Raw genomic sequence first — 27651 nt, 5'->3', positions numbered from 1 at the left:
CCCACCACACTTTTACAAGGCAGAAAGTGAAAGTAAGTAAAGTGCACCACGCAAGCTACTCTTAACAGCCAGAAAATGCGCAATTGCCTAAAAATTGTTTTAGGGGTACTGTGAGTGCCTGAAATGTAAAAAGACATGAAAAATATGTTCACAGGTAACAGAACTGGTGTTAGTCACTATAAGGTCTGAGTACTGACATGTTCAGCAGTCCTAAAGAGACATACTCATGTACATACACATACCAGCATCCAATCAAAAACATGTAAGTCTCACTGTGAGACAGGAGACACTGATATGTTTGTTATATTCTATGAAATCTTCCACTGGTACAGAATTTGTGTAGTTAAAGTCTCATTTTGAAAGCAGCACAACCCAACCCCTCCCTCCCACCTCCTCTTCATGTACTCTGAATGAGTAATATAATTCTGTACCACTATAATAAATTGTTTGCTTCATACGATTCTGCTGTGAGTCCAAATGTAAAAGTATGTTCCTGACATTCTGAGCTGCACTATCTTTATTTTTTACTTTCTGCCTAGATGCTGCAGGTATCCCACCATTTTAGAGCCACACTATGTTATGTAATTATGAGTCATACTTATTGAATAAACAAACACATACCAAATTACCAAGCTGTCAAGGTAGCAATTTGTTTCAAATAATGTTAGGTATATATATAAATCACAATGAAAAAGACAGGAGGTTTCTAAAGAACATATTCCTGTTGTGCTTATCAAGTTGAATGTCCTCTTAGGTTTAATGAAATCAGCTAAAAATTGAGAAACTACACAAAACATACTTTGAGACACTATAAGCATATACAGTGTTTACTTCATTGAAAAAACTGTCAGGTCACTGGTTTCTTCCAAAGCAATTGGCCTGCTGGTAATCACTTAGGTCCATTTCAAAGTATGTAGTGCATTTTGAACTGCCTTCCTGTTAGTCACTGTTCTCAGGCACACACTGTAAGCTGTTTACTATAGAGTAGGCCCTACTGATAAAAATATCTACTGAACAGCTGCCAATTTACTATTTCTTATTTTACTGCTAATATAATGTAAACATTAATTGAATTTAAAATTTCAATATTTCATCTAGCTCATCTTCATTATATTTGTCAGAAAAAATTTGTTTAACATCTTTTTCCAAGTTCTTTGCTATATTGCCTGAGTCTGTGACATAGCTTCTACAAATATGTGACTGTAACTGCATTGTAGCTTTCTCCTCTTCCTGTCTCTTTATTTCACACTTGGGTGGGGTAATATCTCCAACATCTGTTTCACACAGCTGCTGTTTGCCAAAAACTGTATTCCATGTGTTACTAGCAAAGTTATCTGAACTAATATCAGAAACAATTTCCTGCTGACTGTCACAACTTAACAGTGCTGTAGATGTCGATGTTTCTGGTAGCAAAGTAAAACAGAGAGGTGATGAATTCCTTTGCAAGTCACAAACGCGGTTGGTGCCTCTTGATTTATAATCACTATAAGTATCATTTCCTGTAGAGAAATATGTAAAAGAACTTTTACTAACATGGGGTGGTATGTCTTCATTCTCATTAAAAGGGGTTTCATTTAAATGTGTTAATTTTTCATTCCGGTTCCCTGGTAAGACACCAATATTCTCTCCACAGATATTAACAGTGCCATTGGCAGAATAATCTTGAATGGTCTGCTGTTTACACACTTTTGATGTACCTGAGATTACTAGCTCAGAAGGCACTGAATCATCAGAATGTTCATCATCATCTTCATCTGATAAATATTTGTTCCATTTACTACTTGTTACGCTTGGAATATTTGTTCCAGTGTCTACAGCTGAAATAGAAACAAAAAGTAATGTATAGATATAGTTTGGATTTTTCATTCATGTACACACTACTTTTTGCTACAAGAAAAACAATCGATACTGGATTAACATTGTTACTATCACTATACCATTTTCTGCACACTGGATTTGTATTCTCCTATTTAAAACAAAGGTCTCTTTCCTCCTCTTATCCTCATTGAGTCGTTGAACATGAACTCTACAGTCCTTTCCACTTCCTCTTCCAAACACCTGCAAATCAACATGACATCATAATATAAATACATAGCGATAGTAATTTGAATAAATAACTCAGTGTTTTCAACTGAAGACACACAGTCTGGCTAATAATGTCACCATTTTTAGTTTCACTTTACATTATAATGCACAGTCAAGATTGCAATTACCGTATTTACTCGAATCTAAGCCGCACTTTTTTTCCGGTTTTTGTAATGCAAAAAGCCGCCTGCGGCTTAGAATCGAGTGCAAAGCAAGTGGAAGTTCTGAAAAATGTTGGTAGGTGCTGCCACAACTAACTTCTGCCGTCGAATATATGTAGCGCTACACAGGCATGCTTTGTAGGCACAAAGATAAATACTGGCGCCAAAACCTCCGCGTCAGTAAATAAATTAAAAAAAAAAAAAAAAAAAAAAAAAAGGTGGAAGATGAACTTTTTTTCTCCACCCCGAGTTTCGACCACTGCATTTTCATACATTATCCAACAAAGTAAATACAAATTCCGTATTGTTCATCTTCGAATGTAGCAGAATTTCAATGTACTAAGAAAATCCGACATGCAAGACTGTTTCGAATGTTTGTCAATATGGCAAACTCTACTTTCTGAATTTTTTCCTACCCATGAGAAGAGATGGTTGCTAATAGGAACCTGATGAAATGTGAATCACATGCAGTATTCTCTTCACCATAAGAATAATACGAATATCAACATTTTGTCATGTATTCTTTCATGTTTGCTGCTATCTCATTTAAATCCTGCCTGCCTAATAAACTACGAAACTAGAGTGAAACAGCAAACGGGGAAGAATATACGTATCGTGTCATGTTTATATTCGTATTATTCTTATGCCTAATAGTGATACAGTGAGAAATGAAGCACGGCAACTGACTAGATTTGTAATTCTAAGATGACTCTAATTTCTGTGCAGAATTTGATGTACCAAAGAAGCGGCCGCAAAGATTTTCAAATGGAGAAACATTTTCGCCTAACTCTCGTTCAGAACATGTTCTATCATACGCAGTCTATTATTTGGTTCTTGTTTATCATTATCAAAGAAAGCAGCAGTCTAAGTAACAACAAATAGCAGTCTCTTGCCATTGTTTCGCTAATGAGACGATTACTCTCTCTTTTTTTTTTTGAACTGTAAGCGGCGGCAGCGCACACAAAAGCAAGCCATGCCGCGAGCAGCGACAGGCCGTAAACACGCACTATCAGAATGCGACAAACAATGCGTGACACAGTACAGTAATGCATTTTCAGCTTAGAGTGACGCAAACACCTATAACAAAGAAAACAGCACTTATCAGATCAAAGCAAAATAAGCAATCGATTCAAACCAGACGAAGCACGTGAAAAAGTAAGGGTACCCGTATAAATACGGACAGAGCGCCTGACGCATAGCAATGGCTACCTGGTAAAGCTTAACTGCTAAGCTTACGACTCGAACCAAACTACTGTAGCTGTATCGTCATTCATTCGACCTAAATTGTGTCTCCTATTACAATGGACCAACTTTGTTTCGATTTGGAGGTGCGGCCTAAAACTTTACTCTCCCCTTGAATTTCGAGTCTCAAATTTCCGGTGCGGCTTAGATTCGGGAATTTTTTTTTCCTTTATTTCGAGTCTCATTTTTCAGGTGCGGCTTAGATTCGAGTGCGGCTTAGATTCGAGTGCGGCTTAGATTCGAGTAAATACGGTATATTGCATAACTCTCCAAACAAAATATCTAGTTTCGGATGAGGTTCCCATCAAATTCAACTTGATGTTAAAATGGTTCAAATGGCTGTGAGCACTATAGGACTTAACATCTGAGGTCATCAGTCCCCTAGACTTAGAACTACTTAAACCTAACTAACCTAAGGACATCACACACATCCATGCCCGCGGCAGGATTCGAACATGCGACTGTAGCAGCAGTGCAGTTCCGGACTGAAGCGCCTAGAACTGCTCGGGCACAGCGGCCGGCTAACTTGATGTTAACTTCCGACACAAAGAATCTTGTCATAAACACAGTACAAGAAAATTACTGAAGTGAGCTGTAATGTCCATGACTATGTATGCACTCCTTCGCTAGGTTCTCTTAGGTTTACTGAAATCAACTGAAACATGAGCAACATTACAAAACACACTTTGAAGCACTATGAATATATACAGTTTTTGACTCCTTGCAAAAACTGCTGAGAAATCAAGATGAGCTAGATGAAATATTAAAATTTTTTATGCAACTGTATGCAATTCATGTTTACATGAAATTATTGGAAATCAACCCTCTCATCATATAATGACCTTAGTTTTATGTCTTTTCCTTTGTATTATAAATTAAAACTGTTAATACACATGTTTATACAAGTAGCTAAATAAAGGTTTCCTGACAATCCCTTTTATTTCCCATTGAGTAAGACAGACGTGGCAGTCCGAATTTAATACTATTCATTATATTACCAATTAATCACCATTTATCTGCTATTCTCTCTTTTTTGTAATAAATGGACATCATAGAAATAGAGAAAATTATACTGCTTTGAAATAAGGTGCTCCCTTCCCACTTACACTACTATTTAAATGAATGAATGCTTAACAATATTTATCATGTTCTGTAGTTCTCATGACAATGGAGAATCTTCAGGTATGTGGAACGAGTCAAGCTATACATTAACAAAAGACTCATAAAATTAATCAATACACTGTATTAACAGTAAACTATCGCCTAACTATATGCTACTCATGTTTATGCCAGATAAATTTAACGAAGGAAATGAGAAAGAAATTTGATGCTCCCACAATTATGTTAAATACAGGGTTATTACAAATGATTGAAGCGATTTCACAGCTCTACAATAACTTTATTATTTGAGATATTTTCACAATGCTTTGCACACACATACAAAAACTCAAAAAGTTTTTTTAGGCATTCACAAATGTTCGATATGTGCCCCTTTAGTGATTCGGCAGACAAGCCGATAATCAAGTTCCTCCCACACTCGGCGCAGCATGTCCCCATCAATGAGTTTGAAAGCATTGTTGATGCGAGCTCGCAGTTTTGGCACGTTTCTTGGTAGAGGAGGTTTAAACACTGAATCTTTCACATAACCCCACAGAAAGAAATCGCATGGGAGTTAAGTCGGGAGAGCATGGAGGCCATGACATGAATTGCTGATCAGGATCTCCACCACGACCAATCCATTGGTTTTCCAATCTCCTGTTTAAGAAATGCCGAACATCATGATGGAAGTGCGGTGGAGCACCATCCTGTTGAAAGATGAAGTCGGCACTGTCAGTCTCCAGTAGTGGCATGAGCCAATTTTCCAGCATGTCCAGATACACGTGTCCTGTAACGTTTTTTTCGCAGAATAAAAAGAGGCCGTAAACTTTAAACCGTGGGATTGCACAAAACACATCAACTTTTGGTGAATTGCGAATTTGCTGCACGAGGATTCTCTACCGCCCAGATTCGCACATTGTGTCTGTTCACTTCACCATTAAGAAAAAAATGTTGCTTCATCACTGAAAACAAGTTTCGCACTGAACGTATCCTCTTCCACTCTTGCACTGTTATGACTGACTGATGTGAGTGCATTTCAAGCACGACATATGCTTTCTCGGCTCCTGTCGCCATTTTGTCTCTCTGCCCTCTCGAGCGCTCTGGCGGCAGAAACATGAAGTGCGGCTTCAGCCGAACAAAACTTTAGGAGTTTTTCTACATATCTGTAGTGTGTCGTGACCATATGTCAATGAATGGAGCTACAGTGAATTTATGAAATCGCTTCAATCATTTGTAATAGCCCTGTATACGCTGATTCAGCTTAATACACCACCTTGTCTGGTGGGGAAGCACCCAGAAAGGGGGAGGAAACGAAATGAAACCTCATAGGATGTGATGTTATTTCAGTGATTACGAAATTGATTAAAATTTACAAAGAACATGGCAATATGACGCTGCACCCCCTCTGGCCTGGTTGCTTATGCTTATTCAGTTGCGAAGTGTGTCATAATGATCACATCTCTGAGGCAACTTGGACCACAGCTGTTGTAACTTGCTTTCGGATTCCTGACTGCTGGTACTGCCAGAAATGGTACTAGACAAGTTCTATCAGGGACACATCTACGGACCTCGCTGGCTACATAACAACTGCTACATCATGCAAACAGTTCACAGAGATAGATGTTATGTGCAGACAAGCATTTTTCTGTTGAAAAACGGCACCATGATACTGTTGCATGAGAGTTAACAGATGAGAACACGGGATGTCCACAACGTATCATTGTACTGTCAGAATTCCCTCAGTCTCTACTATCCATGGCCTGAAGTCATACCTGATGGATCCCAGATACCATGAGCAACACCATTGTGCCTCTTCAAAATGTTGGAAGAATGGGACCCTTTCCCAGGTTGCCACCATACTCACCAACAATGGTCATCAGGGGTAGTGCACAACCGCAATTCATCATCACTGAACACAATGTGTCCCCATCGTCAACAGTCCATGCTTTCCAGTCATGGCACCATCCCAAATGCAGCTGTTTGTATTGTGGTGCTAACTGCAGCCTATGCATATGATGGTAATTCTCTAGTATTGCTGCTGCTAATCTCCGACCAATGGTGCAGGATGATGCAGAATGTTGCAAGAAGGCCATTACTTGTTCTCGGATGGTAGACACAGATACGAAAGGGTTACAATGTGCCTGGTGCACAATATGGCAATACTTCCTTGAGCTGGTTATATGTGGTCGATGAGAACCTTGACAACAGGTGTGCTTTCCCCCACATTCCCATGCAATCCAACATAAGGCAATGTCACATCCAACTGCCTCGCAGAACTGGATACAGCACAATTCAATCGGACAACCAAGTGGAGTTGCACAATGAGGGCCCTTTCAAACTGCTGGTAATGCTGTTTAACACAAGTAAGCAGAATCTCCATGTCCTTCACAATGATCATGTAACATCTGATGCTGTTCACACTCCTAATATACCCTACAAAACTAAATACACTCATGTACTCAAAGCCATTCCACCAGTCACATAGAGCTACAGCTCTAATCAATTACATACCTGTTGATAATGTATACGTGTACGAAGTTGCACTGGCATCAGACCATGTCTTGTGTGTGCTCCACTCTTTTTTGTCAGACAGTGTACTTTTCAAAGAAAAATAGTTACCTATTTCATCAAGTATAGAATTTTGTTTACAGCACATTACTACTTCTCACACAGTTGTCTAACAGACACTACTATTTGACATACATCTAATACAGCTTTTCAGTTCTCAAATTACATATTCAGACAATTTTTAGAAAAGCTGGCAAATGAGATGGGAGTTTAAACTTTCCTTTGAAATGGTTAGGTTCCCAGTTTCTTGCTTTATCTTAGACAGGACTTGTTGAATACCTTTGCCCCACAGTACACATGTTCATTCTGAACTCTAGACAGGGTGGCATAGTCTATATGAAAATTATTTTTATCTTATATTGTCACTGTGTGGATCATAGATCAGCTGACACATATTTTTATTGCCAGAAATAAAAATCATTAAGGAGTAAACTTATTGGCAAGTCAGTATCAGAATTCCACCATCGTTAAACCGATTTCTGTAAAATATGCAGTTATCTGTGCTATACAGTAATTGTATGGCTTATTCCCGCTGAATAAATATGGTATTTACTGTGTGTGCACTGTCCCAGAAGATAACTCTGTAAGTCAAAAAATAGTGAAAATATGTTAAATAAGTCTGATAGTAGAGGGGACTGGCAAGGGAAAGCAATGAGAAAAAGACTGAGTAACAATGAAAGGGTAATATCACATGAGTGAGAGCACGTAATGCCAGAAGTTTGAATGTAGTAGGGAAGCAGGCAAATCTGAAAAGAAAAATGCAAATTCTCAGTCTAGATATAAGAGGGGACGAGTGAAATGAAACAGAAAGAAGATAGGGATTTCTGGTCAGCATCTCATATCAACAGCAGCAGCAGCAGAAAATTGTACGACAAGTACTTCAGTTCTAACATAATGTAGGAGCAAGCACCAGCAACTTGGATTACTAAATTTTATTTAACTTCAGTTTCCATCACAGTTGCATTAAATTTTTTTTATTTGCGGTGACTGGTTTTGGACCAAACCATAACCAACAAATGAAACATGGTAGATAATATAAACTTTAAAATTTTTTACATTCCATAGAATTAGACAACTTCCATTAGTGTAACTAATATTACACATCCTTGTTGTAACTGTTGATGTACATTCCCACCAGTACACATGTATACATTAGCCATAACTGGTATTTCTAAATTTATGAAGTTTGTCCAAAAACTTCCACAACATTCATAATTTCACACCAATGGTGTGTTGGAGTGAAATGTGGTTGGCATCCCTGCACACGCCAGTGTTTAATGTGTAACTGCCGGAAGTTTCATTGTTGTATGTCTGTTTTCTTCCATTGTTAAAAGTTTTCTTTTACTGGCCATGCTGTTCTAAAATGCATGCACTTTGGAACAAATTGTTGGGGAAATTGACATCACGTGCACTGTTGATTTGTTCTGGCTTGTCACCACTGCTGTGGTATTATCTGAGGTTTATCTCCATTATATCTGAGCATGTAACTACATCTTAGCTGAAGTTAAGAATGTTATGAATTTCAGTTACAACATGATAGTCACCTTATTTCTTACACTCTAGAACTTTACACATATTTTGTTGTAACTGCAACTCGGCTATCCTGTTTGGAATTCATAAGTGCTCTCATAGGTCAAGAGGTATGCACAACAAATTCCACTGCTGCAAGGTTAGCTGAACAGGGGAAAACTGAAGCATTTGTACTTATCTTTCATTGCATTGTTCTTCTCTAGTTGTTGAGTTGTGTTGTGTATTCCCACATTCTGTGTAGCTTTTAATTTAATGTCCTCTGTTGCCCCTTAAATGAATAATGAGACTGTTGGCTGGTAAATATCTTCACTTCTTCGCTGGTAGGTTAATATCTACCCAATTATACATAGCATCACTTTCATCACTGTTGCACAGTAGGTAAATTTACGGAGTACACTGTATACACATCTGGACTCTTAGGTGTATACATTACAGGTCAGTTTTGCCAAAGAAAACTTTAAGGTTTTTGACAAACTCATAGTGCTACTTTCTTACACATGTATTTACCAAACAACAATACTAGCATTAAAAATAGGACAGGTGTTAATGAGGCTTTTTAAACAAATTAAATGTTGTTACACCAGTGCTCGATTATGGGAACATGTTTTTCAGTTTTGGCTGTTAACAAGACATGTTATTTGACTGCTGAGTGAGTTTTGCAATTAGCTCGGCAAAATCATATTTTAAAGTTAAGTTTCTTAGAGCTGTGACTTGTTCAGTGCTCTCAATTACAGTATAAACATAAACATGGAGTTTTCGTATTAACAGCAAGATAATTCAGTTCTGGTTTAAATATGTTATTTCTGATCAATTTAATTCTTATTTGTTTCAATAAACCCTCAGTCCGAGAAATTTGATATAATGTGGAAGGTTCTCTGGGTTTTCTGGATTCTCTGTCATCTGAGCTTTCTAGTGATATATAAATTTCAGAAACAGTAAACAATATTTACAATATACATTAAGAGCCAAAGAAACTGATACACTTGCCTAATATCATGTAGGGCACTGCAAGTACACAGAAGTGCTGTAACACGACACGACATGGACTCAACTAATGTCTGAAGTAGTGCTGGAGGGAATTGACACCATGAATCCTGAAAGGCTGTGTTCCATTGCTCATGTGCCAATTATAACACTAAGAGTATGAGGGGGTGAAGATCTCTTCTGAATGGCACGTTACAAGGCATTACAGATATGCTCAGTAATGTTCATGTTTGGGGAGTGTGGTGGCCAGCGGAAGTGTTTAAACTTGGAAGAGTATTCCTGGAACCACTCTGTAGCAATTCTGGATGTGTGGGGTGTCACATTGTCCTGCTGGTATTGCCCAAGTCTGTCAGAATGCGCAATGGACAGGAATGGATGAGGTGATCAGACAGGATGTTTACATATGTGTCTCCTGTCAGAGTCATATCTAGATGTATCGTGGGTTCCATATCACTCCAACTGCACATGCCCCACACCATTACAGAGCCTCCACCCACCTCAACAGTCCCCTGCTGGCATGCAGGGTCCATGAATTCATGACATTGTCCCCATACCCGTACACATCCATCCACTCGATATAATTTGAAATGAGACTCATCCAAACAGGCAACATGTTATCAGTCATCAACAGTCCAATGTCCATGTTTGCAGGCCCAGGCGAGGAGTAAAGCTTTGGGTCGTGCAGTCATCAAGGGTACACAAGCGGGCCTTCGGCTCCGAAAGCCCATACTGATGATGTTTCGTTAAATGGTTCACATGCTGACACTTGTTGATGGCCCAGCATTGAAATCTGCAGCAATTTGAGGAAGGGTTGCAGTTCTGTCCTGTTGAACAATTCTCTTCAGTCTTTGTTGGTCCCGTTCTTGCAGGGTGTTTTTCTGGGCACAGTGATGTCAGAAATGTGATGTTTTACCGGATTCCTGACATTCACAGTACACTCATGAAATGGTCATACGGGAAAATCCCCACTTCATCCCTATCTCAGAGATGCTGTGTCCCATCGCTTATGTGCCAACTATAACACCACTTTCAACCTCACTTAAATCTTGATAACCTGTCATTGTAGTAGTAGTAACCATTCTAACAACTGCGCCAGGTACTTGTTTTCTTATATAGGCGTTGTCACCACAGTGCTGCATTTTGCCTGTCTACATGTCGCTGTGTTTGAATACACATGTCTATACCAGTTTATTTGGCAATTCAGTGTAAAATTGTGTAAATTATGTGTTTCATGAATTTCAGTGTTGCTTCCATGTTGTGGTAACTTTGCGCGATATTTACAAGTTGTGGTCAATAACAGAGTAAATTGAAAATTGTTACACATTGCACGGTTTGGTCTTTTTAGTGTTGTTTTATTACACAATTCCAATCACTATAGGAATTTGTCACTAAACATCACTAATTACAAGAAATTTATCAATTTGTTTTGTTGGTAAGTATATGTCAATGTCCATGACAGCATATAGAAGATTGTTATTCCAGTTACAAATGTTATTTGTCAAACTTTGGAGCAAACATATCAATTAAACTGCCATTACCCAGGCCCCCCAAGTTTGGGTCTTGGCATCTGATCTGGTTATAAAGTGAACCGATTGACACCATATTTAAAGAACTACAATACCCCCTGAGGATTCCATTTGTATTCCACTATGGATGGAATTCTAACATTTTTGCCCAGATTTAAGTTAGAACTATGTTATTTATGTTACTAACATTTGATATTACAGAAAATTAGCAACTCTTCCTAAAATTCTGTTTATCTCCAAATAAGTGTAAGAAACTCCCCACTACCACTCTCATACAGAGCAGATTCATTATTTGGATTTTTGGCTTCTATTCCTGTCTTTTTTTACAATAGCTATAAAATACTTTTTGGTACTCATTCCAACAATCTAGATAGAGTTTTTTACTAACTGCTGCTAATTTTTTCCAAAAGGAATCGTTACAAGACACCTTTCCGAAATTTTGTAAATCACACATTGTGCATTTTGTTCACTACTTAAATTATCTTCACCCCTGTTACTATCAGACAAAATAGAATTAAGCATTTTCAATGAAAAGAACTTCAGATAATCCTCCTCTTCTTTAGGCCTCTCCCCCTATACATCTAGTAGCTTCACAATATCTGAAACCTCACTTTCTTCATCTCCTAACACAATTTCTTCACATAAACTAACATAATGACCCACTTCTTCTTCATCTTCATCTCTTCATTTAACTTATTTCCCCTTTGAAAAACATTAGTTATCTTATTATCTATTTTGTCCTCGTTCTTCTGCTCCAATATCTTGAATTCTCTACTGTCCTTACTTTCTAGTCCACCCCCAAATTCTTAACTGAACAACTTGTGTAAATTCCTTTTCACAAACAATTCTCATCACCTATTGTTTCTTTACTTCTTTGCTTGTAGACCCCATCAGCTGCAGCTGTATTTGTTTGAAATACCTCTACTACTCTGTCATCATCACAATTAAGGCTTAAATATTTGTCATTATTAGTGGTCCCTGCATTATTATCATCATCAGCTCTCACATTGTGGGTCACCATCAGAGAAGTCTCTGGTAAACACTCGAGGACAGTGGGATAGCAGCTAGACCTTAAGTACTTGAATAGTAATAACTGAAACCAACAGCTGTAGTGTGATCCAACATAATCTCTTCAAAATATGCTACCAGTTTCAATGCCAAAAAGCATCATCTTCAGGCCCCTGTATATGGAAATGTGCACAGCATGACTGTAAAGTATGAGAATACAGACAACAAAAATCACAGTTTGGGACTAAAAAGGGGATAAATCATATCATAAAATTAATTAGTTAAAATATGCTATATTGTTACAAATACAAAACAAATTTTTAATCTAATAATCACGTACACGAATGACGTAATGTACGAGGTGCATTCAAGTTCTAAGGCCTCCGATTTTTTTTCTAATTAACTACTCACCCGAAATCGATGAAACTGGCGTTACTTCTCGACGTAATCGCCCTGCAGACGTAAACATTTTTCACAACGCTGACGCCATGATTCCGTGGCAGCGGCGAAGGCTTCTTTAGGAGTCTGTTTTGACCACTGGAAAATCGCTGAGGCAATAGCAGCACGGCTGGTGAATGTGCGGCCACGGAGAGTATCTTTCATTGTTGGAAAAAGCCAAAAGTCACTAGGAGCCAGGTCAGGTGAGTAGGGAGCATGAGGAATCACTTCAAAGTTGTTATCACGAAGAAACTGTTGCGTAACGTTAGCTCGATGTGCGGGTGCGTTGTCTTGGTGAAACAGCACACGCGCAGCCCTTCCCGGATGTTTTTGTTGCAGTGCAGGAAGGAATTTGTTCTTCAAAACATTTTCGTAGGATGCACCTGTTACCATAGTGCCCTTTGGAACGCAATGGGTAAGGATTACACCCTTGCTGTCCCAGAACATGGACACCATCATTTTTTCAGCACTGGCGGTTACCTGAAATGTTTTTGGTGGCGGTGAATCTGCGTGCTTCCATTGAGCTGACTGGCGCTTTGTTTCTGGATTGAAAAATGGCATCCACGTCTCATCCATTGTCACAAGCAGCGAAAAGAAAGTCCCATTCATGCTGTCGTTGTGCGTCAACATTGCTTGGCAACATGCCACACGGGCAGCCATGTGGTCGTCCGTCAGCATTCGTGGCACCCACCTGGATGACACTTTTCGCATTTTCAGGTCGTCATGCAGGATTGTGTGCACAGAACCCACAGAAATGCCAACTCTGGAGGCGATCTGTTCAACAGTCATTTGGCGATCCCACAAAACAATTCTCTCCACTTTCTCGATCATGTCATCAGACCGGCTTGTGCGAGCCCGAGGTTGTTTCGGTTTGTTGCCACACGATGTTCTGCCTTCATTAAACTGTCGCACCCACGAACGCACTTTCGACACATCCATAACTCCATCACCACATGTCTCCTTCAACTGTCAATGAATTTCAATTGGTTTCACACCACGCAAATTCAGAAAACGAATGATTGCACGCTGTTCAAGTAAGGAAAACGTCGCCATTTTAAGTATTTAAAACAGTTCTCATTCTCGCCACTGGCGGTAAAATTCCATCTGCCGTATGGTGCTGCCATCTCTGGGACATATTAAAACAATGCGCATGTTTCTATCTCTTTCCAATCCGGAGAAAAAAAATCGGAGGCCTTAGAACTTGAATGCACCTCGTAATGCATACAATAAATTAAATCATCAAAGCAATCGAAGTCACATATATCCCCAACCAGAATAACAATGATTATGGGATATACCAATAACAATTCAAAAAACTGATATAACATAATACCAAACAGCTGGAGAAAACAAATGCAGCAGAACCCTAATGAACAAACATTCACTGGATGATGCAAATCCACCAAAATAACAACATGAACTCTAATGACCTCTAACACACAAACAACATAAAATATATTCTAAAACCTACTATACAAACAGCATTAAAGACACAAAAAAGTACAAACACATGGTCCATTGATATTACCATACTGCAACCAAGTCACATGCCTAAGGTCCATGACCACAGTGGCATAGTAAAGGTGTAACTTGTGTAAGTAAAAGACCCTAAATACAGTATCTCCAAAGTAACAATGAAACAATTCAGCAATGTTTCTGCTAATTCCAGGAAATTTACTCAACATAAAATAATTTTGTCAATATTAGTAATATCCACCATCAACATGTACCTACAGGGTTAAAAGTAACATATATGATACATGTTGACAAACAATTGCCATAGAATGCCTTGTACGGCAAATCCTGTATTGAAACTTCCTGGCAGATTAAAACTGTGTGCCCGACCGAGACAGCCCCCAGGCTGTGTCTAAGCCATGTCTCCGCAGTATCCTTTCTTTCAGGAGTGCTAGTTCTGCAGGGTTCACAGGAGAGCTTCTGTAAAGTTTGAAAGGTAGGAGACGAGAGACTGGCAGAAGTAAAGCTGTGAGGACCGGGCATGAGTCATGCTTCGGTAGCTCAGATGGTAGAGCACTTGCCCGCCAAAGGCAAAGTTCCCGAGTTCGAGTCTCAGTCGGGCGCACAGTTTTAATCTGCCAGGAAGTTTCATATCAGCGCACACCCCGCTGCAGAGTGAAAATCTCATTCTGGAAATCCTGTATTTATATGTAACAATAGCCTATAAAGTAAACTAATAGAAGACAATCAAAAAAACCAATAGCCAACATTATGACCACCAACCTACCATCAATATAAACCCATCCAGGCGATGGCAGTGTCACCTGGCGAGGGATAACTGCTAGTCAGACATAACCAGGTTGCATGTAGTATCAGCGAGCGTGCTGCCTATGTGTTGAATGAGGAAGGTGTGCAATCTAAGTTTGACTGAAGGCAGATTGTGATGGCCCGGAGGCTTGGCACGAGCACTTCAGATACTGCATAACTTTTCAGATGTTCTGGAAGTGCTGTGGTGAGTCTTCAACATGTGGCAGAACTATGATGGAACTGTGTCCAGAAGTTGTAAGGTTGGGCGGCCACACCTCATTACAGATGTCAGACATTGTAGGCTAGGCAGACTGGTCATACAGCACAGGTAGCGAACTGTGGCAGAACTAACATCAGACTTTAATGCTGGGCAGAGTAAGAATGTGTCTGAACACACAGTGCATCAAATACTCCTAAAAATGGGCCTCTGCAGCCAATGACCCATGCAACTATGACTTAAATGGGCACATGACCATTGGCAGTGAACACTGGAGCAGTGGCAGAGCACTGTGTGGCCTGATGAGTCCTGATACCTCCTCCATCATGCAGATGGGAGGGCATGAATTCATAATTCTCCAGGGGAATAGCTCCTTGACTCCAATACTGCAGGATGGAGACAAGCTGGCAGCAGCTTCCGTTATGCTCTGTGGAACATTCACATGGGCATCCATGGGTCCAGCGGAGCTCATGCAAGGCACCAATATAGCCAAGGAGTGTCGTACACTGGTTGCAGACCACATACTTCTCTTCACGACTATCATGTTTCCTGACAGCAGGGCATTTTTCAACAAGATAATGCATCATGTCACAAGGCCAGGAGTGTGATGGAGTGGTTCAAGGAACACAGTGGCAAGTTCCAATTTATGCATTAGTCCCCCAACTCATCAGATCTGAAACCGATCGAACACATTTGGTATGTGACTGGATGTGGCGTCAGAGCTCATCGCTCCTTCCCCAGAATTTAAGTGAATTAGGTGACTTCTGTGTGCAGATGTAGTGCAACTCCCTCCAGTGACTTACCAAGGCCTCATTGCTTCCCTGCCATGACACATTGCCCTGTTATCTCTGCCAAAGTTGGACATACAAGCTATTAGGTGGTCATAATGGCTTGGCTCTGAGCACTATGGGACTTAACATCTATGGTCATCAGTCCCTGGTCATAATGTTCTGACTGATTAGCATATGTATAAATACACATAAAGGAACATGTACTCTGAAACATCCATATGGGAATTGACTGGAATAAAACCAAAATAACATATTTATTAATGTAAAAGAGCAGGACAATGAATTCCGAAGATTCCATAAGAATGGGAACTCAAACAATAACTTACACAAACGTGACAAACTTCGAGCACACTCTTCTATGTCCTCACTAACCTAGAAAAACATGGTGCTGTTCGCCCTGTATCCTAACACAATCTACATGAAATAATATTAGATGAAACGCATGACCTATATGTTACAGCTCAACAGCCTAAACTACACTGCAATAGCAGAACACCAGTGTGAAACCAAATTGTGCGCCCAAAAGGCTCTTCATACAGAGAAAATCAACACTGAACCCACTCCCTGTTACTAATGAACCAGACTCAACCATACATTTAAAACAAAAATAAAAATGGCAGCTAACTCATTCACTATATACCATAATATCTACCACAACAAAGTCAGAACTGAACATTACACAGGCACACACAAAATAGTAAAAGGATAAACGAAAGACACACTCACACATCTTAAAAACAGGAAGTTGTCATCAAAAATATCCAAACCAATTGGTCCAAACAATCATTCCAATAACACAAACTAGGAAACTTGTAAGAAACCCACCAAGTAACCATAACTTACAAATGGCCTCAGTAGCCACTTGGAAATAACCACAACGGCTGTACACATCTGAACCACCAAAATGAACATTTTTAGACAAGCACTGTTTCCATCAGAGAAGTCTTCAGTTTAATGAACCACTTTTTCCATCATTAGATCTAAAATGTGGTTGTGGTTGACTGTACTCTTGCCACTGTCTGCTTCTATTTTAAAACACTTGATTACCAGTTCTGTCCACATTATAGTTCTGGTTATTTCATATTTGTTCTAACTCTGGGTAATGTTGTTGTTGTTCTGGTCTTCAGTCCTGAGACTGGTTTGATGCAGCTCTCCATGCTACTCTATCCTGTGCAAGCTTCTTCATCTCCCAGTACCTACTGCAACCTACATTTTTCTGAATCTGTTTAGTGTATTCATCTCTTGGTCTCCCTCTACAATTTTTACCCTCCATGCTGCCCTCCAATACTAAATTGGTGATCCTTGATGCCTCAAAACATGTTCTACCAACCGATCCCTTCTTCTAGTCAAGTTGTGCCACAAACTTCTCTTCTCCCCGATCCTATTCAATAATTCCTCTTTAGTTATGTGATCTACCCATCTAATCTTCAGTATTCTTCTGTAACACCACACTTCGAAAGTTTCTATTCTCTTCTCGTCCAAACTATTTATCGTCCATGTTTCACTTCCATACATGGCTACACTCCATACAAATACTTTCCGAAACGACTTCCTGACACTTAAAACTATACACGAAGTTAACAAATTTCTCTTCTTCAGAAATGCTTTCCTTGCCATTGCCAGTCTACATTTTATATCCTCTCTACTTCAACCATCATCAGTTATTTCGCTCCCCAAATATCAAAACTCCTTTACTACTTTAAGTCTCTCATTTCCTAATCTAATTCCCTCAGCATCACCCGATTTAATTCGACTACATTCCATTATCCTTGTTTTGCTTTTGTTGATGTTCATCTTATATCCTCCTTTCAAGACACTATCCATTCCATTCAACTGCTCTTCCAAGTCCTTTGCTGTCTCTGACAGAATTACAATGTCATCGGCGAACCTCAAAGTTTTTATTTCTTCTCCATGGATTTTAATACCTACTCCGAACTTTTCTTTTGTTTCCTTCACTGCTTGCTCAATATAGAGATTGAATAACATCGGGGAGAGGCTACAACCCTGTCTCACTCCCTTCCCAACCACTGCTTCCCTTTCATGTCCCTCGACTCTTATAACTGCCATCTGGTTTCTGTACAAATTGTAAATATTTTTTCGCTCCCTGTATTTTACCCCCGCCGCCTTCAGAGTTTGAAAGAGAGTATTCCTGTCAACATTGTCAAAAGCTTTCTCTAAGTCTACACATGTGTTCTGATATTTCTACGCAATCCAAACTGATCTTCCCGGAGGTTGGCTTCTACTAGTTTTTCCATTCGTCTGTAAAGAATTCGTGTTAGTATTTTGCAGTTGTGACTTATTAAACTGATAGTTCAGTAATTTTCACATTTGTCAACACCTGCTTTCTTTGGGATTGTAATTATTATATTCTTCTTGAAGTCTGAGGGTATTTCGCCTGTTTCATACATCTTGCTCACCAGATGGTAGAGTTTTGTCAGGACTGGCTCTCCCGAGGCTGTCAGTAGTTCTAATGGAATGTTGTCTACTCCTGGAGCTTTGTTTCGACTCAGGTCTTTCAGTGCTCTGCAAACTCTTCACGCAGTATTATATCTCCCCTTTCATCTTCATCTACATCCTCTTCCATTTCCATAATATTGTCCTCAAGTACATCGGCCTTGTATAGACCCTCTATATACTCCTTCTCCTTTCTGCTTTCCCTTCTTTGCTTAGAACTGGGTTTCCATCTGAGCTCTTGATATTCATACAAGTGGTTCTCTTTTGTCCAAAGGTCTCTTTAAGTTTCCTGTAGGCAATATCTATCTTACCCCTAATGAGATAATCCTCTACATCCTTACATTTGTCCTCTAGCCATCCCTGCTTAGCCATTTTGCACTTCCTGTCAATCTCATTTTTGAGACGTTTGTATTCCTTTTTGCCTGCTTCATTTACTGCATTTTTATATTTTCTCCTTTCATCAATTAAATTCAATATTTCTTCTGTTACCCAAGAATTTCTACTAGTCCTCGTCTTTTTACCTACTTGATCCTCTGCTGCCTTCACCACTTCATCCCTCAAAGCTACCCATTCTCCTTCAACTGGGTAATAATTCTTGTAAATATTGCCACTAACTTTTCCTTTATTATTACTGTTTTTGCAGTTGTTATTTGTACATTTTGGTCTCACGGAGTCAAAGTTTTGTCTATCTGTATTCACAAGTGCTCTGTCTAGTTTGTCTACATACTTCAGAAATTGATCAGCTGAGTCATAAGACCCATAAACCATGCCCCACCGTATCCTTTCAGGTAACCGAGGCCTTCTTTAATACATCAATCTGAGTTAAGTCATCCAAAGGCTGACCCAAATGAACCAAACTCTTTAACTGACCTCTGCAGAATTCTTTCATGTCCCCCTTCTGCTCTCTTATAAGTGGCCCATTTAGAAGCTCACTTTCAATTACAGCCTGCTCTGCCTCATGCCAAAATTTTTTCAAGAACCCTTTCTCAAACTCTTCAAATGTCAAATTGTGACAAATAAGTTGGTTATCCCAAGATAATACTCCTCTGTTGAAAAATCTTTCAGCAAATGTAATTTTTAACCATTGCTCATTACAGGAAGTAAATCATCCTTGCAGTGCTCCAAGAAATCTACATCATGGAAGTTTCCATCCCCAGGCAAACTTTTCACAGGCAAATGGGATCTGTTACTATGCAAAGCATTAAAGAATGCTTCCTTGTAATAATCGCACTTGCTTTTGAACATTAATAACATTCTCCTGTAACGTGGATATGTTAGACTCACAATGTTTGTCTGTCTTAGTTACATCTTTCTTTAGCTCTTCAGTTTTATCACTCGAAGTCTTAGTCTCTCAAACTGCGACACAGTTGCGAATTGAACATTGACCCGAAAACGGAATCAATATCATTTACTTCATGTCTATGGCCACAAATTTTCATGTCCTCAGACAACCGGTTTCGCTCTATAATGACCATCTTCAGACCTGTTTTATATCTACATCTACATCTACATCCATACTCCGCAAGCCACCTGACGGTGTGTGGCGGAGGGTACCTTCAGTACCTCTATCGGTTCTCCCTTCTATTCCAGTCTCGTATTGTTCGTGGAAAGAAGGATTGTCGGTATGCCTCTGTGTGGGCTCTAATCTCTCTGATTTTATCCTCGTGGTCTCTTCGCGAGATATACGTAGGAGGGAGCAATATACTGCTTGACTCTTCGGTGAAGGTATGTTCTCGAAACTTTGACAAAAGCCCGTACCGAGCTACTGAGCGTCTCTCCTGCAGTCTTCCACTGGAGTTTATCTATCATCTCCGTAACGCTTTCGCGATTACTAAATGATCCTGTAATGAAGCACGCTGCTCTCCGTTGGATCTTCTCTATGTCTTGTATCAACCCTATCTGGTACGGATCCCACACTGCTGAGCAGTATTCAAGCAGTGGGCGAACAAGCGTACTGTAACCTACTTCCTTTGTTTTCGGATTGCATTTCCTTAGGATTCTTCCAATGAATCTCAGTCTGGCATCTGCTTTACCGACAATCAACTTTATATGATCATTCCATTTTAAATCACTCCTAATGCGTACTCCCAGATAATTTATGGTATTAACTGCTTCCACTTGCTGACCTGCTATTTTGTAGCTAAATGATAAAGGATCTATCTTTCTGTGTATTCGCAGCACATTACACTTGTCTACATTGAGATTCAATTGCCATTCCCTGCACCATGCGTCAATTCGCTGCAGATCCTTCTGCATTTCAGTACAATTTTCCATTGTTACAACCTCTCGATACACCACAGCATCATCTGCAAAAAGCCTCAGTGAACTTCCAATGTCATCCACAAGGTCATTTATGTATATTGTGAATAGCAATGGTCCTACGACACTCCCCTGCGGCACACCTGAAATCACTCTTACTTCGGAAGACTTCTCTCCATTGAGAATAACATGCTGCGTCCTGTTATCTAGGAACTCTTCAATCCAATCACACAATTGGTCTGATAGTCCATATGCTCTTACTTTGTTCATTAAACGACTGTGGGGAACTGTATCGAACGCCTTGCGGAAGTCAAGAAACACGGCATCTACCTGTGAACCCGTGTCTATGGCCCTGTGAGTCTCGTGGACGAATAGCGCGAGCTGGGTTTCACATGACCGTCTCTTTCGAAACCCATGCTGATTCCTACAGAGTAGATTTCTCGTCTCCAGAAAAGTCATTATACTCGAACACAATACGTGTTCCAAAATTCTACAACTGATCGACGTTAGAGATATAGGTCTATAGTTCTGCACATCTGTTCGACGTCCCTTCTTGAAAACGGGGATGACCTGTGCCCTTTTCCAATCCTTTGGAACGCTACGCTCTTCTAGAGACCTACGGTACACCGCTGCAAGAATGGGGGCAAGTTCCTTCGCGTACTCTGTGTAAAATTGAACTGGTATCCCATCAGGTCCAGAGGCCTTTCCTCTTTCGAGCGATTTTAATTGTTTCTCTATCCCTCTGTCGTCTATTTCGATATCTACCATTTTGTCATTTGTGCGACATTCTAGAGAAGGAACTACAGTGCAATCTTCCTCTGTGAAACAACTTTGGAAAAAGACATTTAGTATTTCGGCCTTTAGTCTGTCATCCTCTGTTGCAGTACCATTTTGGTCACAGAGTGTCTGGACATTTTGTTTTGCTCCACCTACCGCTTTGACATAAGACCAAAATTTCTTAGGATTTTCTGCCAAGTCAGTACATAGAACTTTACTTTCGAATTCATTGAACGCCTCTCGCATAGCCCTACTCACACTACATTTCGCTTCGCGTAATTTTTGTTTGTCTGCAAGGCTTTGGCTATGTTTATGTTTGCTGTGAAGTTCCCTTTGCTTCTGCAGCAGTTTTCTAACTCGGTTGTTGTACCACGGTGGCTCTTTTCCATCTCTTACGATCTTGCTTGGCACATACTCATCTAACGCATAATGTACGACGGTTTTGAACTTTGTCCACTGATCCTCAACACTATCTGTACTTGAGACAAAACTTTTGTGTTGAGCCAACAGGTACTCTGAAATCTGCTTTTTGTCACTTTTTCTAAACAGAAAAATCTTCCTACCCTTTTTAATATTCCTATTTACGGCTGAAATCATCGATGCCGTAACCGCTTTATGATCGCTGATTCTCTGTTCTGCGTTAACTTTTTCAAATAGTTCGGGTCTGTTTGTCACCAGAAGGTCTAACATGTTATCGCCACGAGTCGGTTCTCTGTTTAACTGCTCAAGATAGTTTTCAGATAAAGCACTTAAAAAAATTTCACTGGATTCTTTGTCCCTGCCACCCGTTATGAACGTTTGTGTCTCCCAGTCTATATCCGGCAAATTAAAATCTCCACCCAGAACTATAACATGGTGGGGAAATATACTCGAAATATTTTCCAAATTATCCTTCAGGTGCTCAGCCACAACAGCTGCTGAGCCAGGGGGCCTATAGAGACATCCAATTACCATGTCTGAGCCTGCTTTAACCGCGACCTTCACCCAAATCATTTCACATTTCGGATCTCCGTCAATTTCCTTCAATACTATTGCACTTCTTATCACTATAAACACGCCTCCTCCTTCACTGTTCAGCCTGTCTCTGCGGTATAAATTCCAATCTGAGTTTAGGATTTCATTACTGTTTATGTCTGGTTTCAGCCAACTTTCTGTCCCTAGTACTATATGGGCGTTGTGATCGTTTATTAATGAGAGCAGTTCTGGGACCTTTCTATAGACGCTCCTGCAGTTTACTATCAGCACATTAATATTGTTATTCCCTGTTGCATTTTGCCTACTCCTACCTTGTCGCGTCTCAGGAGGCGTCTTGTCGGGCCTAAGGAGGGGATTCTCTAACCTAAAAAACCCCCATGTGCACTCCACACGTACTCCGCTACCCTTGTAGCCGCTTCCGGCGTGTAGTGCACGCCTGACCTATTCAGGGGGACCCTACATTTCTCCACCCGATAGCGGAGGTCAAGAAATTTGCACCCCAGATCTCCGCAGAATCGTCTGAGCCTCTGGTTTAAGCCTTCCACTCGGCTCCAAACCAGAGGACCGCGATCGGTTCTGGGAACGATACTACAAATAGTTAGCTCTGATTCCACCCCGCGAGCGAGGCTTTCCGCCTTCACCAATTCCGCCAACCGCCTGTACGAACTGAGGATGACCTCTGAACCCAGACGGCATGAGTCATTGGTGCCGACATGAGCAACAATTTGCAGTCGGGTGCACCCAGTGCTCTCTATCGCCGCCGGTAGGGCCTCCTCCACATCTCGGATGAGACCCCCCCCCGGCAAGCAGACAGAGTGAACACTGGCCTTCTTCCCCGACCTTCCCGCTATTTCCCTAAGGGGCTCCATCACCCGCCTAACGTTGGAGCTCCCAATAACTAATAAACCCCTTTCCTAATATGCTGGAGCCATAGTGGCATCATCATATTAGGACATATTGTTGTTTATAAAACAGATCGGAAGATGGTCATTATAGACCAAAACTGGTAGTCTGATGACATAAAAATTTGTGGCCATACATGTGAAGTAAGGAATATTTGTTCAAAGTCTTACTACTTTGAGAATTTGATTATTATTAGTTGCAGTTTCCCTCTTACATTTACTCTCTACTTCAGTTTCTTTCAGTTCAACTGTATCCAATCTGGATCCTGTTTTGGTTACCCTGTCTCTACATTTTACACTCTTTTCATCTAGTTTATCTACATGGTCAGTAACGGCCGCTACTTGGTCACCCAACTTTTTTCTTGACTTAAGCAATCTGATTGCTTAGTTTATTTTTTGTTGTCAACATTGATTGGTCTACCTTCTTAAGGTCATTGTTTATTTCTGAAAATGCATTGTCTAACATCTTAAGGCCCTTGTTGCTTTAGAACTCTCTCTCTTTTTTACCTCTTAAGGCCCTTGTTGCTTTAGAACTCTCTCTCTCTCTCTCTCTCTCTCTCTTTTTTTTTCTCCTACTTCTGAAAGTTTGCCATTCATTTTACGAAGTTCTTGGAAATTCGATCATTTGAGATTTCGATGATGTTAATCTGTTTACATACGTGCAATAATATGTCTTACAAACATAATTCCCAACTAATTTCACTTTGACCTAGTTCTGAACTGATCTGGCTTAATCTTGCTTGCTCTACACCTGACTGATCAAGTGCTACAGTTTCTGCTGTTGTCTGATGCGATTCTACCTCATCTTTCTCCATTGTTTCCTGGTTTATGTCTGCTAATGACAATGGTGGGTAAGCTTCCATGTTGTGGTAACTTTGAAGGTTATTTACAAGTTGTGGTCAAAAATAGAGTAGATTGAGTATTGTTGTGCATTAAATTGCTTTGTTGTTTGTTAGTATGGTTTTATTGCATAATTTCAGTCATAATAGTAATTTGGCTTGTCACCTAACATCGCTAATCCAAAAAATTATTTCATTTGTTACATCAGTATGTACTTGTCAGCATCCCTGACAGCATATAGAACACTGCAATTCCAATTACACATGTTATTCATTAAACTACAGCATAAACATATCAACCAATCTGTAAGATACCCAGCCCTCCGAGTTTGGTGCTTGACATCCTATCTGCTTGTAACATAAACTGATTGATGCCAAGCATATAATGTTACTGTGTGGCATGGCTGTCTCTATCTGTAGAGTACCATTTCAAAGTTGCTGTATGCTTTTTAAAGACATCAGTACCCTCAGTAACCTTTGTGAATGCAGAAAAGGGAGATCTTTTCAAAAGTTTCATATCCTCTCTTAATTACTATGAAAGTATTATGGCATACCAGCATCCCATTACAATCTGTCTGGAACTTCTTCTCAGGTGAATTGACCATCTGAGCTTTCTTTGTTGTCCTACTTGATGGTATACCCTTCCCACCTGGAGTAGTTTTGATTTATGTTTGGTCCACTGGAATCTCACAAGCAGCTAGGGAAATAAACGTTGTCTCAGACAGAGCCCCACTTTCCCAAACAAGTAAGCGTTGTACAACAGAAGGTTGGCAGGTGCTCCAGAGGCTACCCACTAGTGATTTTTTTACCTTAAAACTACTGGTAAATGGCACATATTGAGGTGAAACTACGATCTGTCTTATCCACATGGACTAGCTATCACACAGACTGCTACCACATAGACTAGCTGCTGGATACAGATTTTCAGCTGCAAGACAGAAACACTACCAAAAGTGCTCACTTCCGATTCATGATATTTTGAAGATTGTGGTGGTTGAACACGAAGATATCGACTCAGTTGGATACATAATCAACATAGTGAATTTGCTAATGACAGTTCTACACAGACTGCATGAAAGTACTATTATTAGGAACAGTCTGCAAGTTCATGTTGGAGGCATTGAGTGTGTTTGAAAGCTGATTATATCAAATATCTTTAACAAGAATTAACATACTATGTCCAACAAGACTAGATTTCGAATCATGAGAACAATATGTAAGAATATGTAGTTTAATGTAGCATGGAAAAATCCTCAATTGTTTATGTATCTTTTTAACGAAAAAGTGTAAATTCTCTTTTTTGGGGCATGTAGCACTGTATAATACTAACCAACAGAACAAACAAAACATCAATATCTTTTATAGAAAAATTACTTTTGCATCCTAAAAATAAATTGGACACCTACAGAAAATAAACTTGGAAATAAAATTCTAAACCACAGGTATAATTTTAAACAGAACACTATTGCTTTAAAAAAAAAAATCAATAAAACAAGCAAGGAATTTTTTCTTGAAATAAAAAACACAGATTTATTACTTCATCCTGTATTTTAACATAATGTTACCCCCAATAACATCAGATACAATTAAGGTAAGATGATTCTTTGTCTGACTTAATTCGAATGGACTCTGCCCATAAATAATCTCACTGAAGGAAATGAACTCCTGGTTCATCTTTTCAGAATTGATAGAATAAGTTTTGATGTTCCATAGGGTTTATGTCTTCTTCTTCTTCTCTCTCTCTTTTTTTCAAATGAGTTTCCATTAGATGCTGGGGAATCAGCCATACTATTTTGCAGGTGACACTGGGCTACTGATTAAAGATAAGAGCACAATTAGTACTGTTACCAAAAGTAAATTTCTTGGGATCCACACTCAACATCTTAAATGGAATTCTCATATCATACCCCTAAATTTAAAGAGAGAGAGAGAGAACTAGAATATTATGTAGTACAAAGCCTGTGCAATAACACTAGAACTTAAACAGTTGGTGCTGTGTACGTCTGGGGAAATTTACCCCAGATTAAACCAGTGTTCAGAAAGCAAAAAGCAATTACAAGAATAATAAAACATGCATGTAGCAAGAGGGTATGTGAACCTTCAATAAAGAAATAAAAAATCTGTCTATTCCTGCTTGTGTAGCGTAACACACAGCATGCTAGCTGGTGAGGCATGGAGCGGAACCAGAGCTAGACCGAATCTGTGCAGTAGATTAATAATCATGGGCTCGTACACCCGAGTTATGCGGTTTGTTTAGGCAAATATTATTGACTGATAGGTATATTTATTATCCTGTAGAACAGCTCAAATTGTATGGATGTCATCAATAGTTGGTACAGGGCTTCTTATTTGATAAACATACAAGGATTCTTACAATTTTTATGGTTATTATAATTAGTCTTAGAGTATTTATAATTATGCCATACAATGTAGCTTGATGTAAGGGGTATTCATGAATATTAAGAGGTTTTCTTCAGTCTTTCTAAATATTCATTTGCAGCATAAAAGCTTTTACTTAATAAATATGTTTGTACTTTTTAGCTAAATGTATGAAGTTCATTTACACCCTTAACAGCCTGTTGTACAATTTTAGGCCATTATGTAGTACACAGTTTAGGTTTTTCCCCTTGTTTTTCCTGTATAGGTATAAAGTAGTGACTGGATCTAGTTTTATGGTCATATATTGAGCTTTTTGTAGTATACAGATGAATATTTTTTCTTGTGTACATTGTAGTCTGGAAAGGTATTCACACATGACAGTCAGTATTATTATTACTATTTTATAGTAAAGCAGTACAATGGGCCCTACTGCTACTATTTGTTATTATCTGCATAGCCCTTTTCTGTTCCTTGAAGACAGTATGAGTGTTCCCAATGCTTATTTCCATGTCTATCCTTTCATTTAGTTCACATGAAGTGCTGAAAAATCTCACGCTTTGATAAGAAACAAGGTGGTTTCAGGGTATATTTACCGTCGCAATTACAACTTCCCCGGAAACATGATGGTACAGGCCTGTCAAATCGATCTGTTACATAGATATAGTACTATTCCTATTTTCGTGACTTCGGAGGGGCAAATAAAATTCACTCTTACTGTAGATCTTACCATTACAACCAGATTTATAATCGTTGAAACTCACTTTCGGTTACCTTCTTGAGATGCAGACACAGAAACTCACTTGTGGGCAAAATATAGCACTCACCTTCTTTATTGACTGCCTTTCCCCACATATTTTGCAATCCCATTTTTTAGATTTCTTAACAATATGGACCTGAAATGTAATTATATTCAACATCTACACGTCATGGACTTTTCTGACGAACAGCTGAATCCTGCCATTAATCTACTATCAGGTTACCTGGAATGTTTCACACGAGTAACATTGTAGCACATGTAACTCTTGAGACATTGTTTTGCTGGATACATAAATCAAATAACACTTTACGGCGTTAAAATATGCTGCAGAAGAGCAAATTTAAATCCCTACACAAACCGTACTTTATCTCGAGTTTGGCGCTGCGTTTGTCACTTGTC

General features: G+C 39.4%; 1 protein-coding gene across 3 annotated transcripts; it reads right to left on the bottom strand.

Annotated features, from left to right (window-relative positions):
- Positions 1–615: 615 nt before the first annotated feature.
- LOC126162399 (uncharacterized) lies at positions 616–27651 on the bottom strand. 3 transcript variants are annotated; one of them, XM_049918890.1, is made up of 4 exons: positions 27616–27636; positions 27320–27475; positions 1938–2058; positions 617–1817 (listed from the first exon to the last, which is right to left on the bottom strand). In XM_049918890.1, exons 2-4 carry the CDS (start codon positions 27410–27412, stop codon positions 1075–1077), a joined length of 957 nt encoding a protein of 318 aa, XP_049774847.1. In that variant the 5' UTR covers positions 27413–27475; positions 27616–27636; the 3' UTR covers positions 617–1074. The 3 variants fall into 3 exon arrangements, with proteins under 3 accessions (XP_049774848.1, XP_049774847.1, XP_049774845.1); XM_049918888.1 differs by having other exon boundaries at positions 620–1817; positions 27320–27388; positions 27476–27647; XM_049918891.1 differs by lacking the exon at positions 27320–27475 and having other exon boundaries at positions 616–1817; positions 27476–27651.

Source organism: Schistocerca cancellata, chromosome 2, assembly GCF_023864275.1.
Source record: "Schistocerca cancellata isolate TAMUIC-IGC-003103 chromosome 2, iqSchCanc2.1, whole genome shotgun sequence".
NCBI lineage: Eukaryota > Metazoa > Arthropoda > Insecta > Orthoptera > Acrididae > Schistocerca > Schistocerca cancellata.
The sequence above is the reverse complement of the archived record's forward strand: the minus strand, read 5'-3'. Positions and strand labels throughout refer to the sequence as shown.

Coding starts and splice junctions, on each gene's coding strand:
- LOC126162399 (XM_049918888.1), bottom strand. CDS start 27,526: ATGTCTCAAGAGTTACATGTGCTACAATGTTACTCGTGTGAAACATTC. Junction 27,389..27,475: donor ACTCGTGTGAAACATTCCAG/GTAACCTGATAG, acceptor ATTACATTTCAG/GTCCATATTGTTAAGAAATC. Junction 1,818..1,937: donor AATCCAGTGTGCAGAAAATG/GTATAGTGATAG, acceptor TTTCTATTTCAG/CTGTAGACACTGGAACAAAT.